The sequence below is a fragment of the Falco peregrinus genome, chromosome 2 (assembly GCF_023634155.1).
Source record: "Falco peregrinus isolate bFalPer1 chromosome 2, bFalPer1.pri, whole genome shotgun sequence".
In the NCBI taxonomy this organism is placed as follows: domain Eukaryota; kingdom Metazoa; phylum Chordata; class Aves; order Falconiformes; family Falconidae; genus Falco; species Falco peregrinus.
The window spans coordinates 127,090,818-127,105,820 of NC_073722.1; the positions used below are offsets into that span (position 1 = coordinate 127,090,818).

Genomic DNA, 15,003 nt, shown 5'->3' on the forward strand with positions numbered 1-15,003 from the left:
CTGTTTTGGCAGGAATGATTCTGTGTGTTTATAAACATTTTATTTGGATGAAGCATCAAACAGGAAAAAAACAATTCCTGCCGAGAACTTGTCATACCATTCTGATTACCCGTACTGCTTGTCCGAGACCACAGTGCTCTAACTTACTAGGATGGTGCCTTACCCCAGTTTAGGTCGGCTGATTCTGGGTGAAGCTTTGCTCCCCATTACCAGTGTAAATCCTTTTTCATCTTTAATTTTTGCCTTGAGTCAGTGAAGGCCCCATGCCATCGCGTCTCCTGCTTGGTGAGGCTTCGCCTTCTGCTGCTGCAGATCTGAGTGCTTGGCAGTGGCTGAAGGGGGCTTTCTTCTCCGGGAAGACATGGGTGCGGAAGCTGCCTTGGCTTTCATGCCCCTGGCAACTGTGTTATTGTTGGATGCCCTTTTTGTAGGCGGCTGTTACTAATAGGGCTGCTTTGCCTGAGCCTCAGTACAAATGTCGCTGGCCCAGACCAGAGTAAGAGAGGTGGTATTTCTGATATCGGGACAGGACTTGCTCACCGCTTCTCACTTGCTCTCTAGCATCACCTTCCAAACTATGAAATCTTCCATCTAGGAATAAGCCCAGGTGGGTCAGTATCTGTGCTCACTGCTGAGCTGGGGGTGCATAGCTGGCTCTGGTGCGTGGTCCCACAGTGGCTGGGGTCAGGCTCTGTATGGGTGGGTTAGGTGAAGACTTTGCCCCTTTCAGGCATCATGTGGTCTGTGGAAGGGAATCCTTTTGTACCCTAGACAGAGTTGCCCTTCTGTTCCCATTATCTGGAAGGAAAGAGATGAAAAGACAGCTGCTTTGTAAAGAGAGGAGGCATATGGTTAAGGTATTTCATAAAACGTGTGGCTTTCGGGCTGGTGGAAGAGGAGTTTTTTTGCTAAGGTGACCTACCACTACTCAGCATCTCCATAGTGTGAGAGCTTGTTCTGGAATAATGTTGTGTTTTGGTACATAGGATGCAAATGTGAATTAAGTGCAGTGGAGTGTGCAGTTCTTGTGGACATCGTAGGGAAAAGGGAGCATGGGTAAAATAATAGAGCAGCTAATTTCTCAAGCTTTTCTGAGGTTTGGTGGTTTTTTTGGGGGTGGTTTTAGGTGGTTTTGTTGGGTGGGTTTGTTTTTTTTTTTGGAGGACATGTGAAAGGTTGAGGAGGGAGGTTACCTTTATTAGTAGTACAGCTCTTCAAGGCTGTCAGGTTATATTATGTAACTACCAAAATTTACAGCTTTTGTGCCAGGTGCTCTGTGTCATTAGTATTAGCAATAGCCTGCTGGAATGCTTTGCACCTGAGTGGTTCCCTTGCAAAGATGCCTGCATGTAACCTGACACTTGATTTTAATGGGATATTTCTTAAATGACTAGAAGCCTGTGTTTCTCTTCAAAACAGGTCTTCTAAAACAGGTACCACCATGTTCTACACTGTTCTGGATTTTTCAACATTAACTTTCATATTATCAGGCTGTTCACTCTTTCATGCACATCTTACCTGAGCAGAAGATAACATAGAGGTAGACTGTAGGCACTTTGTAGAACGCCTCTGGAGTGTTGTGTTCATTATTCAGGAATAAAGTGACTTTCAGAGGAAGCAAAGGCAATCATAAGGAAGATTGAACTGAAATCTAATTATATCAGTGATAACTGTGAGTTATAATTGAAATTGTATGGGCCTTAGAATTCCTAACTTTCAAACATGAGATTTTTTTCCAATTACCCTGTTCTGTAAATGCTTTTCCATTTTTTAATGTGTTTTGTACTCCTTTTGCTCTCAGGGGCTTTTCACATTTTTGTCCCCCAAATATGGTACTTAAACTCTTGAGAAACAGAAAATGAGAAATAGTTAAGAAAACTAAAGAGTAAAGGAGTAGAGGTTGCCTCATGGTTTCTGCATGGTGCAGTCCTGGTTTTCTAGGTTACCTCATAACTTCCGTAAATATGTGAGGCTGTCATGTCAAAACCTAAGTGGACTGTTGTTATTACTTTTAAGTAAGACTGTGGCAGAGAAGCATCCAATTATTTATTCCCTTCAGTTTATTCACGGGCTACTTAATTGCCTTCTGTTTTCTCCTTTTCTTTGAGAAATGCCCTGGTACATAAGGAGTTTTAGCAGCATCCTCCAAGGATATGGGAATTCTCTTGATGAACTTCAAAGGTATTTTCTAGAAACTTACAGTCTTTGCAGAGACTGTCAGAGGCAAAGCCTGTTTGAGGTCAGGCACAGTGCTCTGGATGTTGACCACTGCCAGCCTGGATCCTTTAGGAACTTATTGTCATGGAGACAGCACGATTTCTGATGGTATCACAACCCCACCCTCTGCTAGCATAGAGGGTAGAGTTGCTTCTCCTGTGATATGGTTGGGCGTTGGTTATTTGCGATTGCTTGTCCAATGTCAGACAGGAATCACAGAATTGTTCCTAGCTTTCCAGGTCTTAAGTTAGGAGAAGGCTATCCTCCACTCTGTAGGCTGCCTTGGTGCTGTCTATAAGAAAAAGTGGATAGTGTCTGAGGCAGTAATGTGAGCACATTTGAGCATTCAAATATTTATAAATGACTGAAACTTGTGCTGAAGCCAATAACAGGAGTCACTGCAGATGGTGGAGTACCATATTATCAACACTTGTGCTCTCCACCCTCTCAATCAATTCAAGCTGATAAGATTGGAACCACAGTCATTAAATTTGATTGCTTACAATGAAGGGAAAACCTTTACGTTGCAATCAAAAACAGGAAAAAAGACAAATATTGTCAACTTGCTTGCCAAGATACTTGGGCTGAAGGAACTGTCTGAAGTGAATTCTCTCAAAATATGTGTGTATTTACAGTATAGTGAGCACAGAGATTGGCAGCGATGTGGAGTTTTTGGAACCCATAAAGACTTCAAGGCATTGCTTTGATTTTTTTTGTTATTGCTGTTTTTGCTGGCTTGCTTATCCTCATGTCCCTTGAAGTGTTTTATAATGTTGTGCTCTCCAGAACTGATCAGCTGCAGGCTTCCCTGTTGTAGCACTTGGCTTTGGGTTCCTTGTAGCTCTAGTTGCTTGTTTGTGTTTTTCTAGGCTAGCTGAGCTGTTCAGAGTTGCTTCTTTGCTTCTTTCTCCTCCCAGAAACAGGCACTTGTTTAGTGCGTATCTGGGGTGTGTTAGTGGAAAAAAATTATTGATTGCTGAGTTAATGCTAGGAAAGAGTTAGCAGGAAGTAAGAATACCAGCCAGTGGAAAAGTCAAGGCAGCAAAGAGGGCAGAAGGCCATCATCTGTCTTCAGAGGAGCTAAAGGAATCCACAGGCTTCCACATAAATATTTAGATCTTCTAATTAGATCTTAGAGTGCACCGAGTGTTTCCTCTGGCGTATACTGTGGGGCAGAAATCCAGAGGAGCTGTTTGTTCCTTTCTTTGCCTTTGGTTCTGTTTCCATATCCTATTTGTTAATGCCAGTTTGGGCAATACATCTGGCACGCTTGTTCAGCAAAGGCAGCTACGAATTGAGCAGTGTGAAGCCTTCTCTGCTTTTGGCAAGAGTCTGAATGCAATTTCAGGAAAAACTACTTCATCAGAGTCAGTCCGTCGGAGGTATTTCCAGTGGCAAGCCTTGTGGTTATTCCACTCACTAGCAAAGAAAATTGTAATTAATAGTGAAATTCATCCAGCCCAGAGGATGGCATTCTCCTTTCCTGTATGAAGGCTTAGCCCTTTACTTAGCCATTCAGGATTTTCTCATTTGGCTAGACTTTGGTAGCAATCTTACCTCCTGTTTGTCTTGTGGGGTCTGTTAACTGTGCTTGCAGAGTCTGTCCATACTTGCTTCTCTTGCTGACTTCGAGTAAGGCTAGGTGCTTCAGATGAGCGCCTGCCTTGTGTGACTGGGTTTAGAGCGGAAATTCTGCCCAAAATGTTTTCTACTGTCAGTTTGGGAGGCCAGATCTTGCTGATCACAGCTCAGGGGCTCGGTGAATGATCTTTATACCTGGATTCCTTCATAAGTAGCTTGCTCAGAGTAGTGCTTTCAAATCTTATCTTTGCCTGATGAATTTTAAAGGCCCCCTGCTCTAGCTGGGTCAGACCTCCTCCGTATTGGCTGCAGAATATCCATCATCTTTGGCAGTTGCAGTCCACATTGAGCAGCTTTGTTCTCAGGTTATAAACACGAACCACTAAGTCAGTTTGCCCCTTTCACCATGACTGTAGTGTTTATTTCTGTTTCAGCGATGCTCTGCAGTGTTGCTGGAGAAGCTTTTGATCCACCAGCTTTCCGATTGAATTTTCCAAGAGCTAGTTTATGTGTTTGGGGTGTGTGTACTATGCAGTATTTCATGTTGGTAGCTTGTGTTTCTCCTTCCATGCGTGTGTTCCTTTGAAGTGCTTATTTTCTTATTCATCTTTTAACATCAAACTAACAGCAGACCTGTGGCACTCTAATCTTTTCAGATCATGTAACGGAAAGAATGCTTCTCAATCTGGCAGCTGCAAGTTCCCCTTAGACAGCAGTCTCTGTCTGGTCTGAAAGCGTCACTCTGTCAGTGAACAGAATAACTGCCTAGTAATAGTGTATGTATTTTGTAGTACTCTAGCATATTTTTGAATATGTATGTCTGGAGATACCTAGTGAAGGAGGACGTATTGAGACGTTGTTTGGGGAGGGTCCTGCCTGAAATCTTTTCTGTGCTCTAGAGAACAAGTTACTAAAACATGCAGTAAAACAAAGCAGAAATGTTTCTCTTGGTGTATCGCAGCTGGATTCACAGGGGAATGTTGTTCTAGTGTAGATATTTTTATCATGGAATGCAAGATGCAGTAGCCCCAGTATACCACTCTACAGCCAGGATGCCCTGCTGTTATAAACCACGCTCACCGCTATGGTGTCTGAGCAACTGCACTGTGCTTGTCTGAAATAAAACTTTCAGTTACTTAGTTGCATAGTTTCAGACTAGATGTGGCTTTGAGTAACAGGCTGGTCTTCAGATTTCAGAAATGGAAAGCATTCATTTAAACTTCAGCAACTGTAACTAAGTAAATTGATGAAGCTGTGTTACTTAGATCTTTTTAAAATCTGAGGAGCTGGTCATTTGCAGTGATGCTTCTTAAATGGGGAGGACAATAAGGAGGACATTGGCTTCCTCCACTTCTTGCCTCATCAGTGACTTTCTGATCCCTGCAGAAGAAAGCTGTCCTGTGATTAAGGCCTTGGATGGGACTCTGGAGACTTATATGCTTAGTTCTCGTTTCTGCTACTTGCCGTCCTGTGCGACTTTGAATAAGTTATTTAATCTCTTTAGGTCTCAGCTTTTCATCTGTACCACCCCACCCCCAAACCCCAAAACCTCATACTGTCTTACACTTTTATTTATATTGCGTGTTGCTGCTTATTACATACATTTAATTGCACAATGGGACACCATGTTCAATTGGATTTCTAGGTGCTATTGCAATAAAAATGATAATCTTAACTGTATCTCATAAATCTGCCATACAGAGTGTGATTTGAACATTATAATTTGATAGATTTATAGCATCTGTTTTCCTAGTCAGAATGGCATCATATCTTTGGCTGGAAATCAAAGGAGTAAGGAAGAGAAATGCTGGATATTTGAGTATAGTAACTAGTTGTTGACTCACTCATATTGTAGTAATTCTTCACATATAACTGAATGGAGTTTTTTGAATATTTGTTTCAAACAGCGTATGATTCTTTTGGTCAACCTGACAGGCTCAGTTTGAGTCTAAGAGGTTTCTAAATCTGGTTTGATTCACAGATACTCTTACAAGAATCCTGTACAGTGAGGTTAAGAACTGCAGAGTTCTTCTAGAGAGACTGATATATGCGTTGGAACAACCACAAATGAGGAAATACCAGCTGACTTGACAGTATAGTTTTCAGGTATTGGTCTGCCCAGTGTTTGATCCTTGCGTTCTTAGCAGTGTTAGAGAATACTAAAGGCTCCAACTTTGGGTTTGTATGTTTTCCTGGACTGTAGCTAATAAAGCTTTCTCATCTTTGTGCCAAGACATTCCTTGGCCAGTGGGATCATTCCACTGGCTTTTTTTAAAATGTGAAATTGGTGCTGATTTAAATACTTTTGTTACCAAAAAATCTCAGACAGTTTTATGTCCTGCCAGTGACTGGCCAGAGAATTCCTGGGGTGATGGGTGAGATGTAGCGAGCTGCTTTCTGTACTAAGCCCTCAGTAAGTACTGAAACTGGGATGGTACCTGAGAATTCTGCACAAAGGAAGCTAGACAAAGGGTTGTATGAATGAGCCAGTAGTCTGTTTGAATTGAAGAAAAAGGACTTACTAGATGTAAATTTGGCAAGATGGTACCCTGTGTTGGCTGACCCCAGGAAAGGGTAGGGATGCAGGGAAATGAGCCACGGGAGGGAGGCTGCATTCTGTATACTGGTGAGCTGCTGTCTAGTTCCTTTAAGTTTCTTTCAATGTAAAGATTTTTGAACTGAAACATTTGGACTGAAGTTTTGCCAGCAGTGGGAAATGGTTGTGGATGTGGATCCTGAAACTTGGAACTATGGTTATTTGTCAACCTGTGAGTAAATAGGGTAGATGTTTATATTGGGGCACATTCTGTCTGTGCGTTTGTGTGGTTGAGTGTGTCTGTCTAGCTCTTGCTCTGTTTCTCACTCTTTTTCTCTTTGTGCCTCTTGCAGGCCCTGCCATGAATTTTCTCTGACCCCTTGGGGCCATTCCCACATGAAGCTTTGATGTGTGTGCCCAGAGCTTGATTGACAAGGAAGTTTCAGTGGTGGCAGCAGGGAAACGAGAAAAGGGCAGGGCTTTGAACTAAAGGGCTTTGAGCTCTGAGATGCTATGCTTACTTATCTCCTTCAGAATGTTAATTATTTACCAAGATAATTGGTTGGGAGGGGAAAAAAAGAGAGGGGAGGTTATTAAAAAATTCCAACACTAACACACTACAAAAACCTCATTTTCCAACTTGCAGCTGGCATGAAAAGGATGTTGTGTGTAAAAGGGCTTGAGTGTAACTGTGTGTGTGTGTGTGGGGGGGGAGCTGAGCTATTTAAGGCACCCATTTCCAAAATAGAGGGATCCCTTCAGACGAATGCAGCGGAAACATCAAAGCTCTTGCAAGAGTTTTCTCTGGGGTTTCTAAACAGTGTCTGGTACTTTTTAATTAAAAAAGTTTATGGAGAGCTGTCTTTGTGATTGGAGCAGGCAACCTTAGGCCATGTTGATTGAGGAATGAAATGTTAAAAGACCTAATAAATAATGATTTCTGCTAAAATGTCAGTTCAAGGATGTGAAGATGCCTGGGTACTTTAGCAGGAGTTGAGACTTGGAGTAGACTGATGAATGTCTCATGCTCCAGCAGCCTAATATGATGTAGGCCGTACTGTATGTGAAAGGCTCCTACAGCCTTTGGATTAGTGTCAAAACATTTTTAATACCGCATACTCATTTTAAGTTTGTAGTCAGGAAGATAGGTGAAGCTGTTTCATTTTGCCTCCCGTTAATACGGTTTTATTGGTCTCTGTATTAGGTAGCAATCCACAGACAACTCTGTGAAGATCAGATTTCCTTTGAGTTCTAGTAATTGCTGGCTGGATCAGGTCCAAGGACAGTCATTACAGTATCCTGACTGTGCTGATGGTGGCAACAGAGGTTCAGGAAAACTCAGGAGCAGGCAGTCTGCCTTGCACAATTCCTAAGTATGCATTAATGATGATACAAAGAGGGGCAGTTGCTTGCATTTAGCTATTTATTTGTTTATTGGATTAAGGTGAGAAATTTAGTGTTACTGTTTTGCCAGGGTAAATGCAGACCATTAATCAACACTTTCTGTACAGTTTCTGGCTATGACAGTACTTACTACTTTTACACTATGATGATTTGGTTTCTTTACCAGTCTCTTAGTATAAGGCCTTCCAAAAGCTTAAAATAATTGTTTCGACTAGTTTTTCTTTATGTATATTATACTGATGGTATTCCAGTAATAAGTATGATACTTTTCTTTCAGAATCCTTACTGATACAGCTGGTTACACGATATTATATTAATCTTCTACATATCACCTTCAAACCCTTTTAAAAATACAAGCCCGTGCTTGCTGCAGTGTCTCTTTTTAGCATGAAGCTTTCAATCTCTTACTCTGCAGTCCCTTGAGAACACTTGGATGTACCATCTGGACATGGTGATGTAGTGCTTGTTAAGGTATTGCTTAGTTCCAGCACCAGTTTTTCTGGTGCTTTAATTTCTTTGAGGGTGTGGTGTCATGCTGTAATTGCTGTAAGTGGCAGAGCAAGCTCTGTAGGTAGGTACCCTCCTTGCTCACCTGCAGTTGCTTTTGTGATTCCTCAGTTGAACCAGTGGGACTGTGAGTCCAAAGAAACCTGATCTCCCTGGCCCTGCGCAGAGCAGAGGGATTTGGACTAGGCAATCTTCAGGTGTTATTTCCACCCCCAGCTGGTCAGTGATTCAGTGGTGGCAATGACTGACATGGCTCGGTATTTCTGTCCTTTTAGCTGCTTAGGGTCTTACCCGCGTTGTGGTTTGTTACAGATCGAGAACAGTTGCCCTTCTCCAAGTCTCCCTGATGTTAAAACTGATCCAAAGAAGTCATTGAAATTCTCTCCTTTAATTGGATTCCTTGATCTTAATAATGGGTTGCCCAATTAATTATTTTAGGGACTTCCTTTATCTGAACTTCTTATTGTAACTTTTGTTGGTGTAATCCTTGAATTGTATTTTAGATCTCTGAGTTTCCTTCTCTAAACCCTTCATTCCTTATTATTGACCTTAGAAATATTAACTACCGAAGTTGAAAGATCTTTGTTATTTTTTTAATTCTGGGTAAATGTCAACATTTGCTAGTTTGCTTTAATGCTTGCTTTCCTGCTTGCTTTTTTTACTTAGGGCTGCATGGCATTTCTAAGACTCCATTTTCCCAAGTAATGTTTATTCAGCATCTAAGGATTCAATAGCTAAGGATTTTACTTCAATTTCCTCTGACAGCCAGGTCTTTAATTGGCATGCTTAAACTCTTTCTTTCTACAATACAGCTGTTTTATGTCTGTGTTAATTGTTCATGAATCTTCATTTCTTATGGTGTTGAATTTTATTACATTGTGATCATTGTTTCTTACTGGCTTGAATCTGATCCTGTATATTATTTAGGGCTAGTTGAACATAATTTCTTTTATGTTTAGAATTATTCATGATTTGAGCTACTGACAAATTACTTCTCCACAGTATAATGTCATTTAATGTGGTAGTATGTTGAACATAATTCATATTTGTATTGTCTTTTATTCAGTATATATTTATGCAGAGGTAGTTGAATAAAGCTATTTAGCCATGACATAAGAGACTTGAGTGTAAAGCAATGAAGCTTTGGGTTGTGTTGAGTATTTAGGCATAATTAAAAGCACAACACAAAGCTTCATCATTTTGATTTGTTGCTATTTGTTATCAGAGAATAACAAGTGAACTGCAACAAGCCAGCCACAATCTGGTGCATTACATTTGAATAACTTGAGAGACATCAGTTGCCATCTCATTCTTCCTGTGTGATGGATATACACCTTAGAATGGGGGAAACTGAAGTGTAAAGCAATGTGGTAAATGTACAAACAGGTTGAAAGAGGAACCAGGCCTGCTGATTAGGACTGTAGACATTGCCCCTTTTCCTTCCTTTTCTTTTTTTATTTTTTCCCTGGTTTTTTGTTTGTTTTTTTTCTCCCCTGCATCCCCCTGCAGTCTCTCTTCTCTCTGGAGTGATAGTTAATGGTGCAGTGGCAAAAGCTGACTCTGGCTTTATTGCACTTCTGAGTTGCAGAAGGAAGAATTTGTTCTCTTAGATTGAGCTAATGGGAACTCTGTTTAATGGGGCTTTTTTTGTGTATGTGTTTGGCCAGAAATTGCTGCTTGTTGTTGAGTGCTGAAGAGGTAGGCAAAGAGATAAGGCTGAAGGTAGTGCGGTGCATGCCTTTCTGGGGCTATTCCCAATGAGACAGGCAGCGTCTCCCATCTCTCCATTGATGTGGTCAGCCAAGGCACTGTGGCACTATCCTTTTATCATAGGTCTTTCTGTATGGAGGTAGTACTTACAAGATCACAGACTCAATTCACATACTTTTAACTTACTTTCACTCGATTCAGTGCTTCATGTCCTGGGAGGGGGGGCGGCGGTTTTAAGGTGTGCCATACAGTGTAATTAAAGCACATGCTAAATTATGATTTGGCTGGCTGACATCTCAAATAATAGTCTGAGGAATTGCTGAAAAACATAGATCACTTAGGCTGGTGTTTGGCTGCTATTAATTCTGGCCACACTGTTCATTATTTTTATTTGGTTTGGAGGTAGATATATAAATACAAAATAATAATTAATAACATTTACAGATGAAATAAATATCATCAGACTGACAAATGCAGACATGAAAAAGGCAGTCCTACAGTTAGCTAGGTCACATAATGAGCTAAATGGATGAAAAAAAAGTTTGAATATGGTAATTATTCTGACAAGTAGGAACTAGGAATTCAGGCTGGACTTATAAAAAGATAGACTGCATCTTAGAAAGGTCTTAAAATTAGACTAATTCCAACTAGAGACAGGGTGTAAATGTAATAGAGTAATCTAGACTAGATTTCTGAGGATGTAGCTAGGTTTTCCTTCTCTTGCTATCAGCCACTCGGGTCTTGGAAGATTCTTAATCGTACTTACGTTATCTGCTCAGCAGTGGAGAATGTGGGTGAAATATAATGGCCTGAGATACGGGGACAGAGGAAAACAAATGACAGGTCATCAGCTCAATGAGCACTTGCTGTACAGGTCTCGTCATCTGTATGTAATTGAATAGATCATAGAATTTTGCTTCCTGTCTTATTCCAGGTGCCCTGTGCTCTATACAACTTTAGCTTTTTCTGAATTATAGGTGGTTCGGTGACCTCAGCTTGAACTCTGTGAATTTGTACGTAGCTGTCTAACCTGTCTCTGATGTTCACAGTGAACTGTGAAAGCATCTAAAATCAGTGATCCCTTCTTTTCCTCTTTTGCTGCAGGCTAATCTGTTTCCAACTGCTGTAATTCATTTTGGATCTGAGGAGAGCAGGGGTGAGTGAATTTATTCTCTTCTTCAGCTGACTGTATAGCTCCTATAGTACACCCAAAACAATTCTGTTCCTAAGTTCAGAGTTCCTCCGACAAAAGATGTGGTCCTCAAGAAGTGGTGAATGTTCCCGTTCTGAATGGCTGAAGCTCTTCAGAGCTAGCTGGGTCAGTTAGCTTGAGCACAAATGCAAACATAGCACCTTTCTTCTGAGACTTGTTAGGCTATGGAGTAGGCGTCTATTATGGGGACAAGAATGATAGACTAACAACTGTGTAGAAGGAAATTCTGTTGTTCAAAATGTTAACTAGACAAATGACTATGAAACACTATGAAACAGACCTCCTCTTGTAGTGGACTGGCTGGAGATGGGACAACAGATCTGAATCTCTGATTCTTTGACACTTCTGAGATATGCTTAGAATCTCTGTTTCTCCCGTGCTCTGGCTTCACAGAAAGTTTCTGAGATGCAGTGAGCACTGAAAGAAAAAGTCAAGATCTTGAGGTCTGAATGATGAAATAGGGCACCTTGAGTTGTGAAAGAAACTGTCATAGTTTAAAAGTGTCCTGTCTCAGCTGGGGGAAGGTGGTGGAGATTTACTATAGTATTTGCTGAGCCGAAAGCTACATGATTCTGTGGTGAGTGATGTGTCTCTGTTACCAAACAAGTGTTTGGGTTTAATTTTTAAACAGATTGTTACCTGAAATCGGACCTGCTGAGCTCTGCAGTTTCCCCTTCCGCAGCTGATTTATTAGTAGCCAGGTACGCTGGGACTGAATAGAGTTGCAAATGGGTGAGTGTTTCAGGGATGGGAAGCATGAAACGAGCCCGTCTTGCTACAACGAAACATGCTCTGAAGATACAAGGACTTCTCCTGAAACAGTCATACTGTCATATTTAACTTCATAGCTTTGCGAGTTCTTTGCAAAGTAGGATTTCGGTGACTAAATCAAGTGAATCGTAGGGCTTTGATAATGAAAACGAAGAGCCTTTTCAATCTGACTTTAAAAGTTTAAGCGGTGGTGGTACTATTATGGCTATTATGAAAAAATCAAGCTTATTTCTACTTGCTTATTTTCTTCCTCAGATGTCTGTCCAAATCATTAGTTCCTTCTGCCTCGTCATCTTTAGAATCAGCAATTCCATCCAAATCTGAACCAAAAGTGGGAAGTGACAGGAAGACCAGTGAGCAGCCAGAACCAGCAAGTGTGCATGAAGCTTCTTCACAGGTGTTGAGAAGGGCCCCTGGGAAAATACCCAAATGGCTGAAGCTGTCAGGTATCATAAAAACAGAGGAGAGCTCTTCTCATATTGAACTCCCCAGAAAGGCAGGCTTCTCTGTGCCAAATGTGTTGGATGCTGACAATATTCTTGAAGATGTCAACGTAAAGTTTGGAGGACATTGGGTTTGATGCTTGTCAATCACAAAACAGTTTGTGACTTAAACCTCAGCTCTCACTGGAGAAGTATCTGAATGCAGGATCTGGACATCATTGAGTCTGATGTCTAATCCATGTGCTTGCAGCAGTCTTAACTGTGTCATGGGTTTCACATGCTGCATTCTTAACTCTGCTGCTGTAGTTCCAATACTAATAGGCTTGATACTCTACTTACCAAGGGCCCATGTCATCTGTTAAATCTCTTGTTATTTTTCCTTTGCTGGTATAGTCTTAGTGCTTTGCTTTCTCTTGATTTTTTTTTTTTTTTTTTCTTTAGTCGATCTTTCTGATTTTGACCTTTGCTGCAAACCAGTAGTGGTCTTCCATAGTTAAGACTGCAACAAGTTTCCATTATGAATTTTTTCTTGGTTACCCATGACTGGAAAACTGCAACCTTATTTTTAGTCTCAGAACCAATAGCTTATGTGTGGTTTTATATGAGAATTCATACAAAATTCAAAGTAACTAGATAAAGATTCAGGAATTAAACAATTGGCAATATTAATTTTTTGATGCAGTGCAGAGGAGGGAAAAAACAAACAGAAAAAGAAACCAACCCCACATCCCATGTCGAGTCAACCCCCTTAATGGCAATAAAACTAGGAAGAATTATGTGGAATTCCCTGGCTAATAATGCCAAATGTTAACTTCCTGAATGAGAATTTTAGTATTTGATTGTGGAAGGTACTGTAGGGCCATCAGCTCCAGCAAGCATAGCATAAGGTATGAAATGATCGCTGGAAGGCTGTGACCAGTAGGTTGGTGTGTTTCCCTGCTGTGGCCGGTCTGGTTTAGAACTGGTATCAGGATACTGATGCAGATTATGCAGGAAACAGTATCTTTACTGTTTCCCGTTTCCAGTATGCTCAAAGCATTTCACTTATGCGTAGAACTTTCTTTCCCAAGTAAAGATTATGTGGATAAAGTATGAAAAAACTCTCAGCTACCTGTGCAGGTTACCTGTTAATAGGTGGTATGGAAGGTTAATAACATGCTCTAACATGCATGTTAATAACATGTAGGATGAAATTCCCCACTCCAAAATTCATTATTCCATTTCTCTAAGAAGTGCTCCTATGCGCTACCCAACTGTTGCCTGAGCACAGGTGTATAGAACCCTCAGCAACCAGATCGTGTTATTGAGAAACAATACAGTGCAAATTACATGGTTAAGTGTTTTAATGCTCTTATGTTTGTTTTGTAGGTGGAAAGAGATGAAACATTCTGGGCTGCTGGAGCAGTGAGCAGTCAGCTGTGCCCCTTTTCTGATGAACCTACTTAGAATACGTAAGAAATTGTTGGTGGTGCTGGAGAGATCTAATCTGTATGAACATCAGTTATAAATAGAAAATTGCTATTTCAGATGCCAGTTGCGCCTTTTGGAGGAGTGGAAGTCCTATTTGTGGTCTTTGTGACTACAGAAGCAAGGTTAGAGGTTAAATTTAAGGTTTGTTGCATGCAAATAATATGACCAGAGAATTAAGGGGGAAAAAATTCCTATATTCTTTCTATGAAGGACTTTGTTTCTATCCATATTTTTAAATTCGAATCTTCCCAGTTTTACTTTCAGACATAGCTTGAGTCTAGCTGCTTGAATTCTAGCAGAAAGATACAATCCAATAGGTAAAACTGAATAGTTAAGTGCTGTCTAGAGCAAGACTTCTCTCTGCTTATTGCTGGCTGGGGTTAGTGCTACTGATAATTCTGAGCATAGGTGGCTGGAAGGTGAGTGAAGAGGAAGTGCTTAAGTCACTTAAAACAGTTCAAATAGGCTTTTCCTGTGAACCTCTTCGTCTGCTGCACTTGTATTGTTTTCAATCACCAGAATCTTGTTAACGAAGAGCACAGGTATCTGTTAATGGAATGCATGTGGAGTTTGTTTCTGCCCCAAGCTCTGTGTTTTGTTTTCACTACATGTAATTAACATCAGTAATTACAGTTACAGCAAGGGAAAAAAAACAACCAGTAAAAGGGTCTTTTCATGTGACCTTCCATCTATGGACTTCTATGGTCTGAATGTTTCAACAGTGGAGCAGCTGTTCTCTGCACTGCAATTAGTGTACAGAGGGAAGCCCTAGTCCAGATCTTCGCCTCCTGCAGATGTTGTATGGGGATGAATATTGTTGGTTAGAATTGTGCTTTTACTGGAGATGAACTCTATAGTGCCACAGTAGCCATGGTGCTGTATTTTATTTGAAGTCTTCTCCATGGATCAGCGATTCACATTGGACAGCTGGGGTTCCATGTTACGGTAATAACATGTTTTCCATTTTCCCTGTATATACAACTGTTGCCTGAACTACATGTGCATCTGCACAGTTTGTAGATGTAATAAAGCAGAGTGGCCATAGGAGGCCTTTTTGTCGGTCTCTTTGATATGTTTCTTCCCCCAGTACTCAGTTTCTCTGTCAGTTCACAGGAACCTGCTCCCTTTTCAATGGGCCTGTCATGCCTCAT

General features: G+C 40.9%; 1 protein-coding gene across 2 annotated transcripts in view; it reads left to right on the forward strand.

The window, feature by feature from the left end:
- Positions 1 to 14,899, forward strand: part of ASPSCR1 (ASPSCR1 tether for SLC2A4, UBX domain containing) — a 48,797-nt gene extending 33,898 nt beyond the window's left edge. Inside the window, exons 13-16 of one of the 2 annotated variants that reach the window (XM_055794063.1) lie at positions 11,060 to 11,111; positions 11,800 to 11,869; positions 12,195 to 12,385; positions 13,751 to 14,899. In XM_055794063.1, coding sequence (XP_055650038.1) covers positions 11,060 to 11,111; positions 11,800 to 11,869; positions 12,195 to 12,385; positions 13,751 to 13,764 — 327 coding nt within the window. In that variant the 3' untranslated portion in view covers positions 13,765 to 14,899. Of the gene's footprint in view, positions 1 to 5,779; positions 5,905 to 11,059; positions 11,112 to 11,799; positions 11,876 to 12,194; positions 12,386 to 13,750 lie in introns of those variants that run through there. The other variant, XR_008745531.1, reaches the window with a different exon arrangement.
- The last annotated feature ends 104 nt before the right edge of the window (positions 14,900 to 15,003 follow it).